Genomic DNA, 20,756 nt, shown 5'->3' on the forward strand with positions numbered 1-20,756 from the left:
TCGAGACCCTGAAGACTCAGAGAAAGGAGAATTCCCCCATTTCACGTGGCAGCCAGTTCCACTGGCTAACAAGACCATAGATAGATAGATGATAGATAGATAGATTGATTGATAGATTGATAGATAGATAGATGATATAGATATACAGATAGATAGATAGATAGATAGATAGATAGATAGATAGATAGATAGATAGATAGATAGATAGATAGATAGATAGATAGATAGATTGATAGATTGATAGATAGATTGATTGATAGATTGATTGATAGATTGATAGAGATGATTGATAGAGAGAGAGAGAGAGAGAGAGAGAGAGAGAGAGAGAGAGAGAGAGAGAGAGAGAGACAGAGAGAGAGAGAGAGAGAGAGATAGACAGAGAGAGAGATAGATAGATAGATAGATAGATAGATAGATAGATAGATAGATAGATAGATAGATAGATAGATAGATAGATAGATAGATAGATAGATAGATAGATAGATAGATATCAGATAGATAGATAGATAGATAGATAGATAGATAGATAGATAGATAGATAGGGCTTCCTCGTAGCTTTAATCCATCTTGGTGCCCGCGCAGCAGCTGGACAGGGGAGCCAATGACCCAGAGAGCTCCTGCATTGGAGCATTCAAAGGAATGCTGGACATTTGCATCCCAGTACTGACCAAGGGGTTGGGCTAGATGGCCTCTGACTCTAGGATGCTACACCCAGCGTGGAAGTGCGGCATCGTGGACACAAGGCATGGAAACGCCCACACTGGCTGGCACGTAGCAAGGATCCATTGGTACGGGTCCGCCACTCTCCTCCACCACTGGCAGGGCAAGCCTGGGGCCCCCCCTTATTGCCCTTGTGTCTCCTTCTCCTCCCCTTCTCCTGTCCTCCCTCCCTTCTCTCCTCCTGTTCGTCTTCTTCCTCCCCTTCTCCTTCCTCTCTTCTTCCTCCTCCTCCTCCCTCATTCTCTTCCTCCCTTTCTCCTCCCCTTCACTTTCTTCTTCCATCCTCCTCCTTCCCCTCCTTCACTTCCCCTTCTTGTCTTTCCTCTTTCTCTTCTTTCTTCTTCTCATTTTCCTCTTCCTCCTCCTTTTTCTTCCTCCCCTCCATGTTCTCTTCCTCCTCTCCTCCTGCTTTTTCCCCTCTCCTTTTTCTCTTATTTCCTCTTCTTCTTCTTCCTCCTCCTCCTCCCCCGTCCACATTCTCTTCCTCCTTCTTCCCCTCTCCTCTCCCTCCTCCTCCTCTTTCTCCTCCCTTCACTTCCTCCTCTCCTCTTCCCCTCCTTCTCCTCCTCTTCCCCTTCTTCTTTTCCTCTTCTTCTTCCTTCCACTTTCTCCTCCTCTCCTCCTGCTTTTCCCGTCTCCTTTTTCTCTTTTTTCCTCTTTTCTTCTTCCTCCTCCTCCTCCCCCTCCACATTCTCTTCCTCCTCCCCTTCTCCCCCTCTCTTCCTCCTCCCCCTCCTTTCTTTCTCTTCTCCTCCTCTTTCTCCTCCCCTTCACTTTCTCTTCCATCTCTCCTCCTTCCCCCTTCTCCTTTTCCCCTTCTTGTCTTTCTCTTTCTCTTCTTTCTTCTCTCATTTTCCTCTTCCTCCTCCTTTTTCTCTTCCTCCCCTCCATGTTCTCTTCCTCCTCTCCTCCCTCTCTTCCTCTTCCCCTTTCTTCTCTTCTCCTCCTCCTTCACTTCTCTTCTCTGCCCTCCTCCTTCTCTTCCTCCACTTCTCCCCTTCCTCCCTTTCTTCTCCTATTTTCCTCATCCTTCCCTCCCTTTCTCTTCCTCCTCTCCTCCTCCCCTTCTCTTTCTCTTCCTCCTCCTTTCTTCTCTTCTCTTCCTCCTCTTCCTTCATCTCCTCTTCCTCCTCCTCCTCCCTTCTTCTCTTATTTTCCTCCTCTTCTTCCTCCTCCACTTCTTCCTCTTCTTCCTCCTCCCCTCCCCTTCCTCCTTCCTCCTGCTCTCTGCAAATTGCACTCCCTTCTAGCAGTGATAAGGTTCCCTAGTTGGGTCATGAAACGTCTGCAAGAAAATCACCAAACTCAGCACCAAGGACCCACAATGAGTTTCCCCACCATACACAAGCATACACACACACAGAGAGAGTTTAACTTTTGAATTAAATATTCAAGAAATATTCAAGAAACAAAATCTGGAGACGAAACATTTCCTGAACCTTCCTTTTGTCTGCATTCTTGATGCTTTTTTGCCCAAATCATCCAGGAGCACTGAACCTCCACTAAAATACAATAATTTCAATTATGTTTACAAGAGGCAGAATGTAGACTTTGGAAAGGGAACAAGGAGAAGCTGGAAGCGGCTAGAGAATTCTTTCTCCTGATTTGAACAAATGCAATTTTCTTTGGCCATCGATTAAGTCATGTCCACTTTTGGACTTGGCCTGAGGGGCTGGCCAATGGCCAGGCAATGCGTTAGCGGGATGAAGCATTTTATAATCTCTTTATAATCTCTGTACAATCTTTTTAATGGCTGGATCGTTTTTTACTTCGTATTGTCAGGGAAGCTGGAAAAAGTAAAGAGAAGGACATCAGAGGCAAACAACCGAGAATTAGAAACACAGAATCAAGATCACGTGAAGTATTGGTTTTAAAAAACCCAAGTAAGGCCACACCTGGAATACCGCAATCAATTTTGGTCACCCACATTGCAAAAAAAGATGTAGAGATTTTGGGAAAAGTGCTGAGAAGAGCAACTAAGATGATCAAAGGCCTGGAGACTAAAACATATGAGGAACGGTTGTAGGATTTGGGTTTGGCTAGTTTAGAGAAAAGAAGGGACTAGGGGTGACATAATAGCAGTATTCCAGTATTTGAGGGGCTGCCCCAAAGAAGAGGAAAGGGTCAAATTATTCTCCAAAACACCTGAAGGCAGGAGAAGAAGCAATGGAAGGAAACTAATCAAGGAGAGATTCAACTTGGAAATAAGGGGAAACTTTCTAACAGAACAATTAACCAGCGGAACTGCTTGCCACCAGAAGTTGTGGGCGCTCCATCCCTGGAGGTTTTTAAGAAGAGTCGTTCGGTGAATTATTAACAAGTTGAAGAATTCAGTTAAGTGATTCACTAAAGAACTGCAGTGATTTGCTAAACCACTCTGGTAAGAAAGGTTGCAAAATCAGGCACACTTAAAAACTGCCTTGTTTGGCAACCGACGTAAGACGAGGACTTCCTAGAGAATGATTGGATGCCAATTTTATAGATTTATAGATTAACAGAGTTGGAAAGGGACCTTGTAGGTCATCTAGTCCAACCCTCGGACCCTACACCATTTCACAAATTAACAGAGTCAGAAGGGACCTTGTAGGTCATCTAGTCCAAACGCCCACCCCCGCCCAAGCAGGAGACCCTACACCATTTTAAACATCTCATCAACTTAAGGAAATTAAAAAAAACATCCTGATTCTACCCCTTTTCTCCAATTTCTTTTCAAACCACAAAGGTGGATAGGAAAACATCCAAGCTTTGAGCATGAATGCCCTGCCCAAACATTATCCGATAGAATAATTAAAATAATAATAATAATAATCTGGATTTTACTCAGAAAAGCATGACTCTAAAAAAAAGGTTCCTTTCTCAAGTGTGGAATGTCTATTTGTAATAACTCCTTGGGGGAAAATGTTCTCCCTGCTGTTTGCAGTCACAGAGGGCAGGTGTGCCCTTGAAGGCTTATTAAAATATGCCTCGGATGAAATTCCTTCCTTATTTTGGGGATTAAAGGGGATGGCTGGCGAATCACAGAATAACTCGAGATCTTCTAGTCCAGTCCTGAGCAGGGGACCCTACTCCATTCCAGACTGATGGCTGTCCAGTTTCTTCTTAAAAAAAACCTCCGTGTTGGAGCATCCCCAACATCTGGGGGCAAATTGTTCCACTAAATTAGGATCAGGAGGACGCTAAATTACTCATAATGCATCACAACAACCTCCCTGTTGTGGCTCGCCGGCAGCCTGTGCAGAGGGCAGCAGAATTGGACAGCGGGGAAGAATGGGGACCAGTCCGGGAGTCTGGGGAGGACTCAGATGAGAGTCCTGCATCAGATGCAGAGATGGGGCCAGGACCATCTGGGAGTGGGGTGCTGTCTTTGGAGCCTCCGGAGTCTGGCAGCAGCGAGGCAGAGGAACAAGGGGAGCCTGTTTCCAATGCACACTTGCGTAGAGCTGCCAGAAGGCAAGAACAGTTAAGACAAAAGGGGTGACTCTGGAGTAAGGCTTGGAGGTGATTGTCCCTCCCATAAGACATCAAGGAGGAGCAAAGAGAGAGGAATCTTTGCAGGAAGCAACTATGTTCATACTGGTCGGTTTGAAACCTGAAGCTTTGTGTGGACTTTGTACTTCGGTTGGTCTTTTACAGTTAATTTGGCACTTTAGTTGTTGGCAGCCATTCAAAGGAGAGAAAGGTGGGTGCTTATCTCGAGGGACTGTTTGGGACTCATTACCGGCTGGGAATGAACGTAATTCCCAGCATTGAAATAAAAAGAGAGTGGTTTGGACTAAGCATGGGCTTCATTATGGTCTCTGGAAGCCTTGGTCAGAACACTCCCCCCCCACCTTCCTGGAAAGTGGAAAGCCCGCCAGGATCTCCCATGGCAGTCGATCCCTCTCGTCTGAACATTCCTGAGAAATCAGCACAGGGGTGGGATGGATTACCGAGGCACTCGGTGCCCGAGGGGCTGCTCCGGAAGCCTTCGTTGCAGTCGCAGTGGTAGCTGCCTACGGTGTTCACACAACGCCCATTGGGGCAGATGCCTGGCTTGGTCCGGCATTCGTTCTCATCTGGAGACAGTGAGGAAGAGAAAAGGGACTTGTTAGTGACAGAATGCACAACCACAAGGGGCCCCTTCCAACCTCGGAGGTCTTCTAGCCCAACCCCCAATCTTCTGCCCAAGCAGGAGACTCTCCAATGGCTGCCCAGTCTCTTCTTGAAAACCTCCAGGGATGGAGCACCCAGAACTTCTGGTGGCAGGCAGTTCCAATGGTTAATCGTTCTCACTGTCAGGAAATTTCTCCTTAGTTCTAATGTTGTGGCCTGTTGGCCCCCCCCGGCCCCTCCAGCAGCTGAATCAAATGAGGAGGAGGCGTGGGAGTCAGGGTCAACATCAAGGCAACTTGAGAGGTCCAAGGGGGAAGAGGGAAGGGAGCTGTCAGAGAGAGAGAGAGAGAGAGAGACGGAGGCAGAGCCTGGGCTGTCCATCAACCCTCCGATGGAGAGTCCACAGCCCCCAGGTCTGGAGGTGGCTGATGAGGAAGAGAAGGAACAGCCGGGTCCAGTGCCTGACGCACAGATGTGCAGAAGGCAGAGGAGAGGAGAGCAGTGGAAATCTATGGGCCGGTCCTTGGGATGGAAAAGCCACCGCTGCTAGCAAGGCCCTACCCAAGCTCTGGGGATAAAAGGCAGGGGGCGGAGATGAATAGATGTGGCAGACAATAAATAGTCTCCCTGCTGGACAAACTTGTTAGTGAAATAGAAACTTTTTGTCGGGCTGCTGCTGCTGCTCCTAATAAAGGATTGGTGCTTGCCCAAAACTGGAAGAATGAAGATACCCCTACAGAAAGTGAAATAATAAGGAAAATATTAGTCTGTGCAGAGATGGACAGACTAAAAATCAAGGATAAGGGTGAGACAGAGTATTAGGAAGTCTGGAGTAAAATGGATCCTTAGAGTCAAGGAAAAAGAAAGAAAGAGTTGATGCTTTATAGGAATGAAAGCTAAAGTTTTGTAAACCAAAGAGAACGGAATATAATGGGCAAATACAAGATGATACGAAGGTATGCATATAAAAGACAGTTGTAAATATGCATATATCTACATAGATAAATGTAGATAGAAATAATAAGCAGCTAGCACTATACTAACAACATAAGGGAAAAAGGAAATTAACTGTTATGTGTATCTCTATACTATTAGCTTGTATGGCCAAAACGATGGCCAAGAAAGTTGCCACTGTGTTCAATTGTTTTTAATGTTTATTCAATAAAGTTTTTTAAAAAGGCAGAGGAGAGGAGAGCAGTGGAAATCTATGGGCCGGTCCTTGGGACGGAAGAGCCACTGCTGCTAGCGAGGCCCTACCCAAGCTCTGGGGATGAAAGGCAGGGGGCGGAGATGAATAGAGGTGGCAGAAAAACTATTCGTCTCCCTGCCGGATGGACTTTAGTGAGAGAGAAAAACTCTTTTCTACAGAGGCTGCTTAGGCCCCAAAGGTACCCATTCCACATTTCAAGTGGAATCGTTAAGCGTTGAGGGGGACCTCAGAGATCACCTAGTCCAACCCCCTCCTCCTCCGTGCAGCGTTTCAGACAAAATGACCCTCCAGCCTCGGGAAGCGGCTGGGGCACCCAGAACCGGATTCCCCCCAAAAAAAAATGGGGGCTGACCAGAGCAAGAGCCAAAAGGAAAAAAATATTCACCTGTCCTGGATTTGATTCAACGGATCTCGCTTGCCTGTTTTTGAGCCAGACCTGTGGACTAGGAACTCGAGGGTTTAAAACGCGTCTCACCTGTGCAGCCTTCGCCGTCTGTCCGGCGTTGCATCCCAGGTGGGCAGATGCAAGCAAAGGTGCCTATCAGGTTCTTGCACATCATCCCATGGGACTCACAGTCGTGCATGCCATGGGCACACTCGTCCAAATCTGTGGAAATAAAGAGGGAAGAAAAGGAATGTGAAGCTAGATAGGCCATGGGTCTCTGCAGGATTTCTGTACGTCCCCCTTTTATTTTATCTTTTTTTCACAGGTTAACAGAGTCGGACGGGACCTTGTAGGTCATCTAGTCCAACCCCCGCTAAAGCAGGAGATCCTACACCATTTAACAGGTTAGCAGAGTCGGAAGGGACCTTGTAGGTCATCTAGTCCAACTCCCTGTCCAAGCAGGAGACCCTACACCAGAGGACAGTCCAGTCTCTTCTTGAAAGCCTCCAGGGATGAAGCTCCCACAACTTGCCATTTACAGTCCCCTGTGACCCTGTTTCCCCCCACCGCTGGGTGTGTCATCAATCAGATTCTCCAATTTAGTATATTCATGGGCAAAAGCTCTGGTAGTTTAGTTACAATCTTTTAAAGAGAAGAGTTGGAATGTAGTTTCACTTCCAAACTGCTGCACTGCGCTTCCAGATTTCCTCCCCCCACACACACACATTATTTAATAGTAACAACTAAAACAGGCGAAGGAATGTTTTATGAGTTGATGCTCGGCCACTTGCCCCATGGGCAGAACCTTTTCGAAAACTGAACCCATTTCCTTGACCGGCACACCCTCGAGGGTCAACTCGGCTCAATGGAGGATCCCCACCTTTGCACATTCTGCGGTCATCCCTCAAGGTGTACCCGGCTGGGCAGGTGCAGTCGTAGGAACCGAGCGTGTTGAGGCATCGGAAGGCACAGAGCAGCGGGTTCAAGGCGCACTCGTTGATATCTGGAGATTGAACAGGTGGGGAAGGGGAGACCGTTAATAGCTTCCAGCGATTAGTGGTTGAGGAGCATTGCAATGGAACAAGGACACACATTCAGTTCTGCAACTACTGTTGGCCGAGCAGGGACAAAAACAGCCAGGGAAGTGAATGAAGCCTGGGAAACAGCCGCAGGGGTGGGCTGCTGGGTGTTCCCAGGGGTTCAGGAGAATAAGATTCTGTGCAGAGAACCCCCAAATCCGCCCACCCGCCCCTCCCCTTCCAGGAATCCCCAGGCGGCCCCGGGAGGCTCAGGGTGACCGAAGAATGGGCCTCCTTGAAGTTCAGGAAGGCCAGAAATGGGTTCATTTCTGGCTTCCAGAGAGCCTCCGGACCCCAGGGGAGGCCGTTTGCGTGCCATATGCTACACTCAACTTTTATCTCCCTTAACTGCCTCCCATCGCTGACCCTCCCCATGTCCAATCAGGTTCAAGTAAGGTGTTTTCAGAATGGTCACTTCAAGCGTAGGTGAGTATGCAGCTACTTTTTTCTCCCAACTGGCAGTGCCTCAGGGCAATAAAGCAGTTACTTTCGCTTTCCCCCAAGCATCCCCTCTCCCATCCATCCTCTGCAGAGCTCAACCATGTGACCTTGAGGCAGTGCCTCAGGGAGATACAGAAGTTATTTTCGCTTTCCCCAAGCATCCCCTCTCCCATCCATCCTCTGCAGAGCTCAACCGGGTGACCTTGAGGCAGTGCCTCAGGGAGATACAGAAGTTATTTTCGCTTTCCCCAAGCATCCCCTCTCCCATCCATCCTCTGCAGAGCTCAGCCGGATGACCTTGAGGCAGTGCCTCAGGGAGATACAGAAGTTACTTTCGCTTTCTCCCAAGCATCCCCTCTCCCACCCATCCTCTGCAGAGCTCAACCGGGTGACCTTGAGGCAGTGCCTCAGGGAGATACAGAAGTTATTTTCGCTTTCCCCAAGCATCCCCTCTCCCATCCATCCTCTCCAGAGCTCAGCCGGATGACCTTGAGGCAGTGCCTCAGGGAGATACAGAAGTTACTTTCGCTTTCTCCCAAGCATCCCCTCTCCCATCCATCCTCTGCAGAGCTCAGCCGGGTTACCTTGAGGCAGTGCCTCAGGGAGATACAGAATTTACTTTCGCTTTCCCCCAAGCATCCCCTCTCCCATCCATCCTCTGCAGAGCTCAGCCGGGTGACCTTGAGGCAGTGCCTCAGGGAGATACAGAAGTTACTTTCGCTTTCCCCAAGCATCCCCTCTCCCATCCATCCTCTGCAGAGCTCAGCCGGGTGACCTTGAGGCAGTGCCTCAGGGAGATACAGAAGTTACTTTCGCTTTCTCCCAAGCATCCCCTCTCCCACCCATCCTCTGCAGAGCTCAACCAGGTGACCTTGAGGCAGTGCCTCAGGGAGATACAGAAGTTATTTTCGCTTTCCCCAAGCATCCCCTCTCCCATCCATCCTCTGCAGAGCTCAGCCGGATGACCTTGAGGCAGTGCCTCAGGGAGATACAGAAGTTACTTTCGCTTTCTCCCAAGCATCCCCTCTCCCACCCATCCTCTGCAGAGCTCAACCGGGTGACCTTGAGGCAGTGCCTCAGGGAGATACAGAAGTTATTTTCGCTTTCCCCAAGCATCCCCTCTCCCATCCATCCTCTCCAGAGCTCAGCCGGATGACCTTGAGGCAGTGCCTCAGGGAGATACAGAAGTTACTTTCGCTTTCTCCCAAGCATCCCCTCTCCCATCCATCCTCTGCAGAGCTCAGCCGGGTTACCTTGAGGCAGTGCCTCAGGGAGATACAGAATTTACTTTCGCTTTCCCCAAGCATCCCCTCTCCCATCCATCCTCTGCAGAGCTCAGCCGGGTGACCTTGAGGCAGTGCCTCAGGGAGATACAGAAGTTACTTTCGCTTTCCCCCAAGCATCCCCTCTCCCATCCATCCTCTGCAGAGCTCAGCCGGGTGACCTTGAGGCAGTGCCTCAGGGAGATACAGAAGTTACTTTCGCTTTCCCCCAAGCATCCCCTCTCCCATCGATCCTCTCCAGAGCTCAGCCGGGTGACCTTGAGGCAGTGCCTCAGGGAGATACAGAAGTTACTTTCGCTTTCCCCCAAGCATCCCCTCTCCCATCCATCCTCTGCAGAGCTCATGGCAGATTGTCACTGCACCGTAGCGAAGCACGAGCAAGCATAAGGAGGCATCTGACATGTTGTGTCAGCTTTCAAGAATCCTTTTTCTGCTTGTCTTTCCGGCTGCTGTAGAAACTGGGGGGAGGGAAGAATAATTGGACTGCGTGTGGGAAAGAGTGCTGGAGGTTTAAGTTGGTGAAATGTAAAAGTTGAGATGTTTTCTTGACTATGCTTACTTGCTTATGGCGTAGCTGTAGCCTCTTATCTCTGTAGGCCAAGGCCAGCTGTATTGGCATGCCAAATGTGTGAAACATCACCTGAAGATGCACCCACATGACATCCTACCCACCGCAGATTGGACGGCCAGTTTGAACCATTGGGGGTGGGAACATGGGATAACTTTCTATAGGCGATTTTCACGCCTAGTGCCTCAGATCTTGTATTTCTTCTGATGCTACCGCTTCAATTTTCAGTAAAAGTCCTTTTTTTCTCTATAACGCTGGAGTCTAAGGTTTTCTTTCTTGGATTTTGAATGGAGCTGCGTGAGAAGGGCAGCTACAGAAATCGAATCAATCGAAAGGGAAAAAAAAAGTGGACCTTACCTTCGCAGGTCATCATTGGCCCCGGCTCAAACCCTTCATCGCAGGCGCATTCGAAGCCCCCGATCACGTTGGTGCAGGTGCCGTTCCCACATGGATTCCCGATGGAGCATTCATCCGTGTCTGCCGAGGATACGAGAAAGGAGCGCATTCGTCTACTTGAAGGAAAAAACCTTCAAGTAAGGCTTGAACAGATCCCCCTCCTGAGTCGGTGGGCACGGTGGCCCCCACTCACCCACACAGTTGACCCCGGTGTAGTCCAGGTTGTAGCCGAAGGGACATTCGCAGCGGAAGGACCCGTCCGTGTTGATGCAGGCGCCGTTGATACAGATACCCAGATTCTCCGCGCACTCGTTCACGTCTGCCGAAGAGACCGTGTGAAATGAGCAACGCCACGAGTTCTGCGCCTTTGTACTAACCCTTGTGGGCAGCTTTCACTTTCTCGAAAGGCACGAGCTCCCGCCTCCACCCCAAATGTGGCAGGGTGCTCAGAAACTTTTCTTTAAAAAAATAATAATAATGTGTTATGACTCCCCTTCAAATTAAAGCGAACAAAACAGAAAGCAGCCGTTTCAAAAAGGAATTTAAACAGAATGAAGTCTCACAAGATAACGGCTGCTTTTAATCCACGGTCCACAGCAATAAATCTTTACTCTGTCCGCAAACCAGTCCTGGTAAATAATCTCAAGCCTCAGAGCTTCTTGCTGTAACGTCCTCACTCAATAAGTCACTTTGTTCCTGGCAAATGTTACCAACCAGCTGTGTCCTCTTATACTCATTGAGGCAACGTGCTAATTTACTGACTCGCCTCCTCCTTCGTTCCAGCTGAGTTTGCCTCCTTAGACGTCCTCAGTTCCTTACATTCCACTCACATCAGCCACAGAAGCTGAATCCAAGCCCGAAGCCACAACAATAATGTCTCTGTTTGAGAATCCTAACTGGGACTCCGACCCTAAAATTGTGCATTTGGGGTTTTTTATTTGGGTATTTTTATTAGTTCATCAAAACAGAAAAATACGAAGAAAAATGAAAATAGGTGTAACAAGAAAATAGGGGAGGAAGATGGGAAGAGGAGAAAGTGTAGGGCAGTAGTGGCTAATCTTTTTGAGTTCTTGTGCCAAAAATTGCTCGCATGCCAGCACCCAGAAGGCAATGCGTGCGCCCCTCCACACCCCTTGTGCATGCATGCTCAATCCCCACCGCACTGCACCTCCCAGCTGATTTTCGGCCTCCCAGAAAGCTTCTGCAGGCTTTGCAGGCCGAAAAATGGGCCCATTTCGTCACTTCTGGTATTTCCGGAAATCAGGAAGTGACGAAACGGGCCTATTTTTCGGCCTGCAAAGGATTTCCTCAAGCCTCTGGGAGGCCGAAAAAGGCCTCAAACAGGCCGAAAATCAGCTGGGAGGCACGCGCATGTACAGTGAGGTCAGTTTGCCTGCGGCACGCATGCCATAGGTTCGCCATCACAGATTTAGAGGAAAGGGGAAAGGAAAAGCATGGATTTCTGACGACTTTTCGTGCACTACAATAAAGTGCCCGAGATGGGGGGTGGGGGGGGGAAGAAACTTTGATTAGGGGTTTGTGGCTTAGACAGGTTTGTTGTTATAGAAGTGGTTAATATGTATCATTACATAAAAATGAAAAGTGGAGTTTGTGGGTTATTACCTTATTTTACTGCAGGGGTCCCCAACCCCCCAATCCGTTGAGAACCGGGCCACGGAAGTGGCAGGTGAGTGTGCGTACACATGCAGTGGCACTTGGACACACAGAGGGCGAGAGGGCGAGCATGTACACGCAGCTCCATTTGTGCAAACAGGGGGTGCTCGCTTGCCGTTCACGTGAAACCGTCCCCTCTCCCCCATCCCCCACCGCCCCACCGGTCCACACAAAGCCGGAAAAGTTTGAGATTGCTGTTCTACTGTGCCAGAAGGAATTGGAAGTCAATGCTTTTCTTCCTTTGTTGTTGGTTATTTCCCTCCCCCCCCTTTTATGCATTGAACTTTATTGCAGTGTCCACCCTGAAGCTGGCCTGACCAAAGCCATGTTACCACACTGGAGCTGAGGGGCAGGGAGGGGCAGAGTTGGGCTTCACATAATTTAACAAGTGCAGAACTGGAAATGTGAGCGTTGCTTGCACGCAGCTTCAAAGACATGGGAATTTTATGCACCCAGCGTTCCAGCACACCCTCTCGGGCAGCTGCGGTGAGTAGAGCAAGTGAGGTGCAGAAATCAGCTAGGCTGTGTGAGCGGGGCAAGTGAGCCAGAGAGTGAGATATATAGGATAGGATAGCACCGGTGTGGGATGCCGGATCTAGCCAGTGGTTGGAACTACCGGTATGGGTGAACCGGGCTGAACCGGCAGCAGCCCGCCTCTGGGGAGGGGGGAATTTGAGGTAGAGGGGATTTTGTAGCCAAAACAAAATATTTTCTCTTGGGAACCAAGGACATTCTCGCACCTGGTCAGAAGGAGGCGGAGTGATGCTACCCGGTTGCCAGACCACATCATGATTGGACCATGGGACTCATTGTGTTCAGAAAGAGAAAAAAAAAAAGATTTACTTTTAATTAGGTGAAAACCACGGGAGTCTTTAGAGTCGGTTTTCACCAGATCTGTGCCAATATAATATTTCCAATAAAGCTATTCCTTGGGGAATCTACCTGCTTCGGAGTTTTGCTTGCTATGGGATTATTACTTGCAACCTTGACAGACAGGCTGTGTTTGGGTGTCAGGCCTTGGGACAAATTGGCTGAACAATAAAACTGCTCAGCGCGCCCTGCGTGGAGACCTTCATGGTGTGATTGGGAGAGAGCCGAGGATTAACGCGAGCTGATCTTGCAGAAGTGGCACTGACTGCAGCTGTCTTTTCCACTCGTTTTTCTTATCAATCACCAGGATTTGCAAAAGCAATTTTCTGCCTTCTCAGACAGTGGCCTTCCAAAACTTTTGGGATTGTGTATTTTATTGAGATAAATGTTTTATGCCTGCTTCCCCTGCATAATAGAGGGAGCTGGGCTCACCTTGGCGACTTGCATGTTTTCTGACGTTTGGTGAAATCTCTGAGCTGGGAAAAGCATTCTTTCTGGTTTGTTTTGTGTTTGTGTGAGCATGTGTGTGCTTGTTTGTGTGTATGTGTGTGTGCACGTGTGTGTACAGGTAGTCCTTGATATACAACCATAACAGAGCCTGCCCATTAGGGAGACTGTCCATTACGGTTTTACAGTTGTGTGTCATGACAGTTGTGCATTCGCGTTCTCTTTTGTGACAGTCATTAAGCAAATGTAGTGGTTTGTTAAAGGAACGTCATCGTAATTAAATAAACACCTCAGTCATTAAACGAACCCATTGTTTGCTATGGAGTAAAGGGTGTAGCTGTCGGGATTCCAGCAGTCACCCCAATTAAATCACGAGTTTCGAGCCAAACTTCCAAAACTTCAAAAGGATTTATTGGAAGTTAACACATCCAGTGCTGCCTGGGTGCAGCCGACACATCATTCACTGTCACCTTTGACCTTGGTTTCCCCCCCCCACTCCCTGGGTGTATTGTAATTCATATTCACCAATGGGACACATCCATAGCCAAGAACCATCAATCATGTTCTCCAGTTAGATAATTGCGTGGCAAAAACTTCAGTCACCTAGTTACTATCTTTGAAAACATTTATGGAATGCACTTTCAATTTCCAAGCTGCCGCACTACTCTTTCAAATCCTTTCCCTCCCTCCTTTTCTGTTGGCAACTCTAAAAAGACCCTAGAAATATTTAATGAGTTGACAAGTAGCATTACGAGATGCTTTTGGTCACTGGGCATCTCTGTGGCCAGGAAGGATCTACGACAACTCGCTGCGGCCAACTCACCGTGGGACAAGAGTTACACTAATATCGAAAGAAATTAATAGTTAAAGAAAGGTTGAGAAAGGAGGGACAGAATGAAAAATGAAACCATTTCATTTCATTTTTAAATAAAATAAAATCTTTAAATTGTTTTAAATAACTCCATTGAATGGTTGAATTGTCCTACAGCGAGTCTGCCCAGGAATGGCTGCCTCCTCCTCTGGTTCTTTCTTAGCCCCCTCTATCCCCCCTCCCACAAATGGAGGCAGAGCCTCCATTGTTCTGAGCAGTCTACCTTCACATCTGGATGAAGGCCAGGTTGTTTAATCCTGGCGAAAGCTCCCAAGGGGGTACAGAGGTCAGGACTAAACATACTTTGGGATTTGGGTGCTTACCTTCACGGGAATCTCCAAGCCCCGGAATGGCCCCGTGGCCGTATGGACACAGCTCCTGGAAGGCAACTGTAGACGAGAGAGGCGGTCACTCCTCTAACAAGCGTTCATTCTGCAGCTCCCAACTGCAGCGGGTTCTCAACTTACGGCCACAATTCGACCAGGATGTGTTGCTAAGGGAGGCGAACGCTAAGAGAGTTGTGACCAATTTCATAGTCTTTTTTTTTTTTTTTTTTTTGCTACCATTGTTAAGTGAATTTTTTGGCTACCGTTGTTAAGCTGGCTGGGTGGTGGTGTCACAAATGACGATCACATGACCCCAGGATGCTGCAACCGTTATAAGTACGTGCCAGTTGCCAAGTGATAGAATTTTCTTATCACCTGAGCCTGGTACGATGTACAAACTGTGGGTAAACGGACGGTTTTAAGTCAAGGATGAGCTGTATTTTTAACCATGGTTGAAAACAAAAGGTAGAAGTTAGATGAAGAAAAACAACAGGGATGGTATATAACTATAACTGTTAAAAGCACTAAAAATATGAATGAGTTAAATACAAAAAAATAGGAATTGTACTGTATTATAGCATTATTAGAGCTTTTAATCCATGTCATGCCCTTGTTGGAGTCTGACCCTGAGGGGAGCTGATAGGGAGTGGGAGTGTGGTAAACGGGGGAAGGGCACAGACCGGCTGGGCATTCAGAGGAAGACCCAGGGCCATCCCCTCTTCATCCTAGGGCACGCAGGGAGGAAGGGAGAAGGGAGCAACATGGCTTATGGGAGAGGAAAGGGCCCTGATCCCTTTCATTAGTTGCAGCTGGGAGAAGAGGATATAAGTGGGGCGTCTGCACACGGCTCCTTGCTGGAAGCAAAGCGTGCATTATCTTTGTCGAGGCTTATCTGGGTTTTGGAGTCTTCCCACCTGTGGGTGCTGTGTTATCTTATGGAAGTCTGCAATTTATCATCCTGGCTTGCCGTGTTAATTACTTCAGTATGGTTTGTGTTGGTTTTTTAAAATTTCTAATTATCTTTACTTTGGGTTCGGACTGCATTTCTGCCCTTCGTAGATTGTTTTTTTGAAGAGTTTGTTATCCAGCCGAGGATAATTGAACATTGGGGCCAAGTTGGAGGCATTAAAGGGAATTTATTCGACTTTTGTGACTTTGTTATTTTTGTGTCACACCCCAGGTCATCACAGTCCATGTGGTATAATATTATTAGTATTAGTATTAGTAAATGGGATAATATTTTGTACAGTATTAGCTATGTTTTTTGTTTTTTTGTAAATAACATACCCGGACAAAACACTGTATTCAAAAAATGTTTATGAATAAAATCTACTTTAAAAAAAAAAAAAGGATGATCTGTATTTATTTTTCAAAGCAACTCAGGGCTCTGGGTGGCTTAAAAAAACCAATTAAAACAAATATAAAAAGTACACACACAAAAAGAACAATGCAGGTACCGTTTGTTTAGTAGTTGTTCAAAGTTACAGCAGCACTGAAAAAAACCCTGACTTATGACCGTTGCAAGCATCTCCAATCAAAATTCCGACACTTGGTAATGGACTCCTATTTACGATGGTCGCAGTGTCTTGGGGTCATGTGATCCCCTTTTGCGACCTTCTTATAACCAATGGAGAAGTCAGATTCCCTTAACGACCGTCTGAGTAACTTAACCGTTGCCGTAATTCCCTTATCGAGTGTAGCAAGAACGGGGCAAAATCCACTTCACAACTGTCTTGCTTAGCGATGGAAATTTCAGGCTCAACTGTGGTTGTTAAGTCGAGGAACACTTATAACGCCTGCCTTGTCTCATATTATCATATGTGGTGGACATGTGGAAAGACAAGAAAATTTTGGAGGAAAATACATACATGCAGGGATGGGATTCCAAAATCCCAGCAACTGGTTCGCTCCCCGGTTGCTGGGTGGGTGTGGCCATGGTGGGCGTGGCCTGCCGGAACTTCCAGGAGGGCTATTTTTTGCCTTCCCCAGAGTCCGGAGGCTTCCCTCAGGCCTCTGGGAGGGCGAAAACAGCCTCCCCCGGGCTCCAAAGGCCTTCCGGAAGCCGGAAACAGGCCCGTTCTGGACTTCTGGAACTTCCAAGGGGCCATTTTCTCCTTCCCGTAGTCCGGAGGCTTCCCTCAGGCCTCTGGGGGTGAAAACAACCTCCCGGGCTCCAAAGGCCTTCCAGAAGCCGGAAACAGGCCCATTTCTGGACTTCTGGAACTTCCAAGGGGCCATTTTTCTCCTTCCCGTAGTCCGGAGGCTTCCTCAGGCCTCTGGGGGTGTGAAAACAACCTCCCCGGGCTCCAAAGGCCTTCCAGAAGCCGGAAACAGGCCCGTTTCTGGACTTCTGGAACTTCCAAGGGGCCATTTTTCTCCTTCCCCGTAGTCCGGAGGCTTCCCTCAGGCCTCTGGGGGGGGCGAAAATGGCCTCCCCTGGGCTCCGAAGGCCTTCCATAAACCGGAAACAGGCCCATTTCTGGACTTCCAGAACTTGGGGGCGGGGGGCGTTTTTTGCCCTCCCAGAGTCTCCACATGGACCCTGCCCTTACCTGCATCCAAAATAGGCTACATGGAGACACCTGGGAAGGGAGGGGCAGGGTGGGGAGGGCAAGCCGTTCTGTTCAACTACCGGTTTGGTGAACTAGATGTAAATTTAACACCCCGTTCGCCCGAACCAGCCCAAACTGGCTGAATCCCACCCTTGCATACATGGTTAGAAAAAATGTTAAAGCAACACATAGACCGTAAGCCAGAAATATTTCTGTTAGGCATAGTACCACAGAAAAATACGATAAAGGGAATGTATATTTAATATTACATGTCTTGATGGCAACAAAAATTGTATAGGCACAACATTGGAAAAATGAGGAACCACCCATAGAAGAAGACTGTAATTAAAAAAAAAAAAAAAAGATTGTGCAGAAATGAATAGGTTGACCTTAAAGTGAAATGATAAAGAAGGTACAGAATACTTTCAAACACGGGACTAATTTTATCAATGGTTGGATAATAGAAGCAGAAATTACAAATTGGAAAAATACTATTGTGTATGTCTTATGTTTAATATAATATTATAATATATACTATTATGTAAGCAAATTAACCCAGACAATACGCTGTTCATACAGCACTTGTGTATGTTAAGGAAAAATACATAAATAAATGCTTAATAATAATAATAATGCCCATCTCGTTCTGAGGACTTTGGGTTGCTTAGAACAGGGGTCTCCAACCTTGGTAACTTTAAGCTCGGAGGACTTCAACTCCCAGAATTCCCCAGCCAGCAAAGCTGGCTGGGGAATTGTGGGAGTTGAAGTCCTCTAGGCTTAAAGTTGCCAAGGTTGGAGACCCCTGGAAATGCAATGGAAACTGATATAAAAAGAATGAAAAAAAGAACAGCGCAACCATTTCAGCTCCGATCATCAGGGTGAAACCGTCCAAGAGACCAAAGGGAGAGGGATGATATTGATGACCTCCTGGGCCTCCCTCCCCTCCCACTCTGGCCTCCCCGCTGTCCCTCTCCTACCGTTGCCTTCCTGGGGACACAGTTCGCAGGGGTCTCCCCAGCCTTCGCCTGGCATCTTGCTGCAACAGCATCGGGCCTTGGTGGTATTGAACGCTTTGGGCACCGAGCACTTCCCGTTGTCGAAGCGGGTAAAGCAGAAACTCTGGCGGGTGTCTGCAAAGAGTGGGGAGTTGGGGGGTGGGATACACCAGGTCAGGAAACAGGGAAGACTTGTGCCTGGGATAGGGGGGGAGGGAGGGTCCCTATATCCTTCAACCTTGGCCTTCCTTCCCAGTGGAGACTCCACCGCAAGGAGCAGTCTACTTCCAACACTTCATCTGGCATGTTCCAAGACTCCTGTTGAAATGGGGTAGAACAGAGTTCTCCAAACTTTCCGGGTGGGCGGCCCGAAGCGGGGGGAAAGAGGGAATGATTTTGTGTGAGGTGTAGCTGCGTGTTTGTGCAAACGTTGCTTATGTGAGTGAGGCTCTGAGTGCCCAAGACTCTTGCACGACTAGGCCCTCAAGAGCCCCCCTTGGGAATTGGCTGTGGGCCGGTAGTGGGCCGTGGCCCACAGGTTGGGGATCCCTGGGATAGAACATTTGGCCACTTGTCTGAAATGGGCTAGGGTCTCTTGCTCGAGCAGCGGGTTGGACTAGAAGACCTCCAAGGTCCCTTACAACTCTACTGTTCCATTCTCCTCCCCTGAAAGGGAGGCGGTGTTCTTCGCCGGACACCGGATCACATAGTGGCCAGCTGCCATTGGAGATGTTATGCAGGAGGAAAAGTAGATTTCCTCCAACTAACGAATGTCAGAGATCAGTGGGGCAGAAGAACAGCTGGAGCCTGTTCCCAGTGTGCGCATGAGCAGAGCTGCCTGGAGAAGGGGACAGTTAAGGAAGAAGGGTCGACTCAGGAGTAAAGGCTCAGGTGAACGGTGAATGGCCCCTTCCATAGGGAATAGTGGGGTTTGGCAGGAGACAATTCGTTCAATTCATTAGGGTGAAGTTCCTGACTTCTTGCCAAGGAATTGCTGCTACAGCGTGGCGTTTGGAAGATATTGGCCTGGCAACTCCCCAAACCTGACAAAGGTCTGTCGTTGTGAAATCTCTTGAAAGACTGTTTGCCGGGACTTTGCTGGAGAGGAATTCCCTTTAGCCTAAATAAAAGGGGTTTCATCGGGATGAGGAGTCGGCTTCATGACCTTGGGAAGACTGAGTCAGAACAAAGCCACCCCTTCGCTCGCCCCCTGTTGCCGCTGGTGTGTGGAAGGAATGCTGCCTTGCGCTCCATAAAAAAAAAACCAACACCCGTGAGATAATTTATCAGTGGGCAGGACGGCTGATTGTCCGAGATCTTGGCTCCCTAAAGGGGGAAGCTTTGGACTGAAGGGATGGGAAATGTAGTCCAATAAATCCAGAGAGTGGAAACAGATGCCGTTCCCCCTCCCTCCTGGAGATTATAACCGCACGTGGCTGGCAAACTCACCAAAGCAGCGCCGACCGTTGTCAGACAGGACAAATCCAGGTGGGCAGATACACTGGAAAGTGCCAGGAGTGTTGGTGCAGGTACCGAAGAGACAGATGTTGGGGTCTTCCTCACACTCGTTGATATCTACAACGCACCGAGATAGATCACAGGATGCCCTCCCTGCCTGGCACCCCAAATTCAGTCCATAGGTAGTTTTACTGCTGGGAGGGACAGGATAATCCGCTCCCCCCCAAGTATCAATGCACATAAATGTAAGGAAAAGGCTTTCGATAGGCTGGGTTTGACTTTTTTGAACCCTCCCCCAATGAGGGCCCCTATTCCCTGAAGCGCCACTGAGGGATCAAAGCCAGAGGGGGCCACAGACATCACCCGCCTCCCGCAAAGCAGGACCCAGCCATCAGAAGTTGGCCTGTGCACATTCATCTGTTTTGCATTGTGGTGCCATGGTGGTGTGGTGGTTAGAACACAGTACTGCAGGCTGCTTCTGCTGACTGCTGACTGCCTGCAGTTCAATGCTGAATGGCTCAAGGGTGACTCAGCCTTCTGCCCTCCCTTCCGAGGTCAGTAAAATGAGGACCCAGATTGTTGGGGGGCGGGGGGCAAGAGGCTGACTCTGTAAAGCGCTTAAGAGAGGGCTGCAAAGCACCATGAAGCGGTATGTAAGTCTAGGTGCTATGTGGGAAGGAAGGAAGAAGGAAGGAAGGAAGGAAGGAAGGAAGGAAGGAAGGAAGGAAGGAAGGAAGGAAGGAAGGAAGGAGGAAGGAAGGAAGGAAGGAAGGAAGGAAGGAAGGAAGGAAGGAAGGAAGGAAGGAAGGATAGAAAGGAGAGGGAGGGAGAAGGAAGGATAGGAGGGATAGGAAGGAAGAGAGGAAGGAATGAAGGAAGGAAGGAAGGAAGGAAGGAAGGAAGGAAGGAAGGAAGGAAAGGAGGGATAGGAAGGAAGGAAGGAAGGAAGGAAGGAAGGGCCGTGGTGGCACAGTGGTCAGAATGCAGCATTGCAGGCTAACTCTGTCCACAGCCAGGAGTTCGATCCTGACCAGTTCAACGTTGACTCAGCCTTCCATCCTTCCGAGGTCAGTAAAATGAGGACCCAGATTGTTGGGGGCGGGGAAGAGGCTGACTCTGTAAAGCGCTTGAGAGAGGTCTGCAAAGCACCGTGAATTGGTATATAAGTGCTATTGCTATTGTGCTTTTTACCGATACAGTTGTCGTTCTGCACTTCGTAGCCGGGAGGGCAGATGCAACGGAAGGAGCCTTCCAAATTGTGGCACGTTCCCGGGGAACAGCTCCCCAGCAGGCTGACACACTCGTTGATGTCTGCGTGGAAGAAAAAAGAACAACCCAAATTACCTTCCCCATAGCTGGGAGCTGCTGTCCCTGCCCTAGAGATCAGGG

At 48.5% G+C, this 20,756-nt stretch overlaps 1 protein-coding gene across 3 annotated transcripts in view; it reads right to left on the reverse strand.

Annotated features, from left to right (window-relative positions):
* FBN3 (fibrillin 3) overlaps positions 1-20,756 on the reverse strand; it is a 160,134-nt gene that overhangs the window by 15,578 nt on the left and 123,800 nt on the right. For all 3 annotated transcript variants that reach the window (XM_087948788.1, XM_087948789.1, XM_087948790.1), the window contains 9 exons: positions 20,559-20,678; positions 19,359-19,484; positions 17,892-18,044; positions 14,360-14,425; positions 10,368-10,493; positions 10,136-10,255; positions 7,288-7,410; positions 6,498-6,629; positions 4,650-4,775 (listed from right to left, as the gene is read on the reverse strand). In XM_087948788.1, coding sequence (XP_087804914.1) covers positions 4,650-4,775; positions 6,498-6,629; positions 7,288-7,410; positions 10,136-10,255; positions 10,368-10,493; positions 14,360-14,425; positions 17,892-18,044; positions 19,359-19,484; positions 20,559-20,678 — 1,092 coding nt within the window. The remainder of the gene's footprint in view (positions 1-4,649; positions 4,776-6,497; positions 6,630-7,287; positions 7,411-10,135; positions 10,256-10,367; positions 10,494-14,359; positions 14,426-17,891; positions 18,045-19,358; positions 19,485-20,558; positions 20,679-20,756) is intronic.

This window comes from Notechis scutatus, unplaced genomic scaffold (genome assembly GCF_049901735.1).
Source record: "Notechis scutatus isolate UNSWTSFEM ecotype Mainland unplaced genomic scaffold, rNotScu1.2 NSCUSCF20, whole genome shotgun sequence".
Taxonomy (NCBI): Eukaryota; Metazoa; Chordata; class Lepidosauria; order Squamata; family Elapidae; genus Notechis; species Notechis scutatus.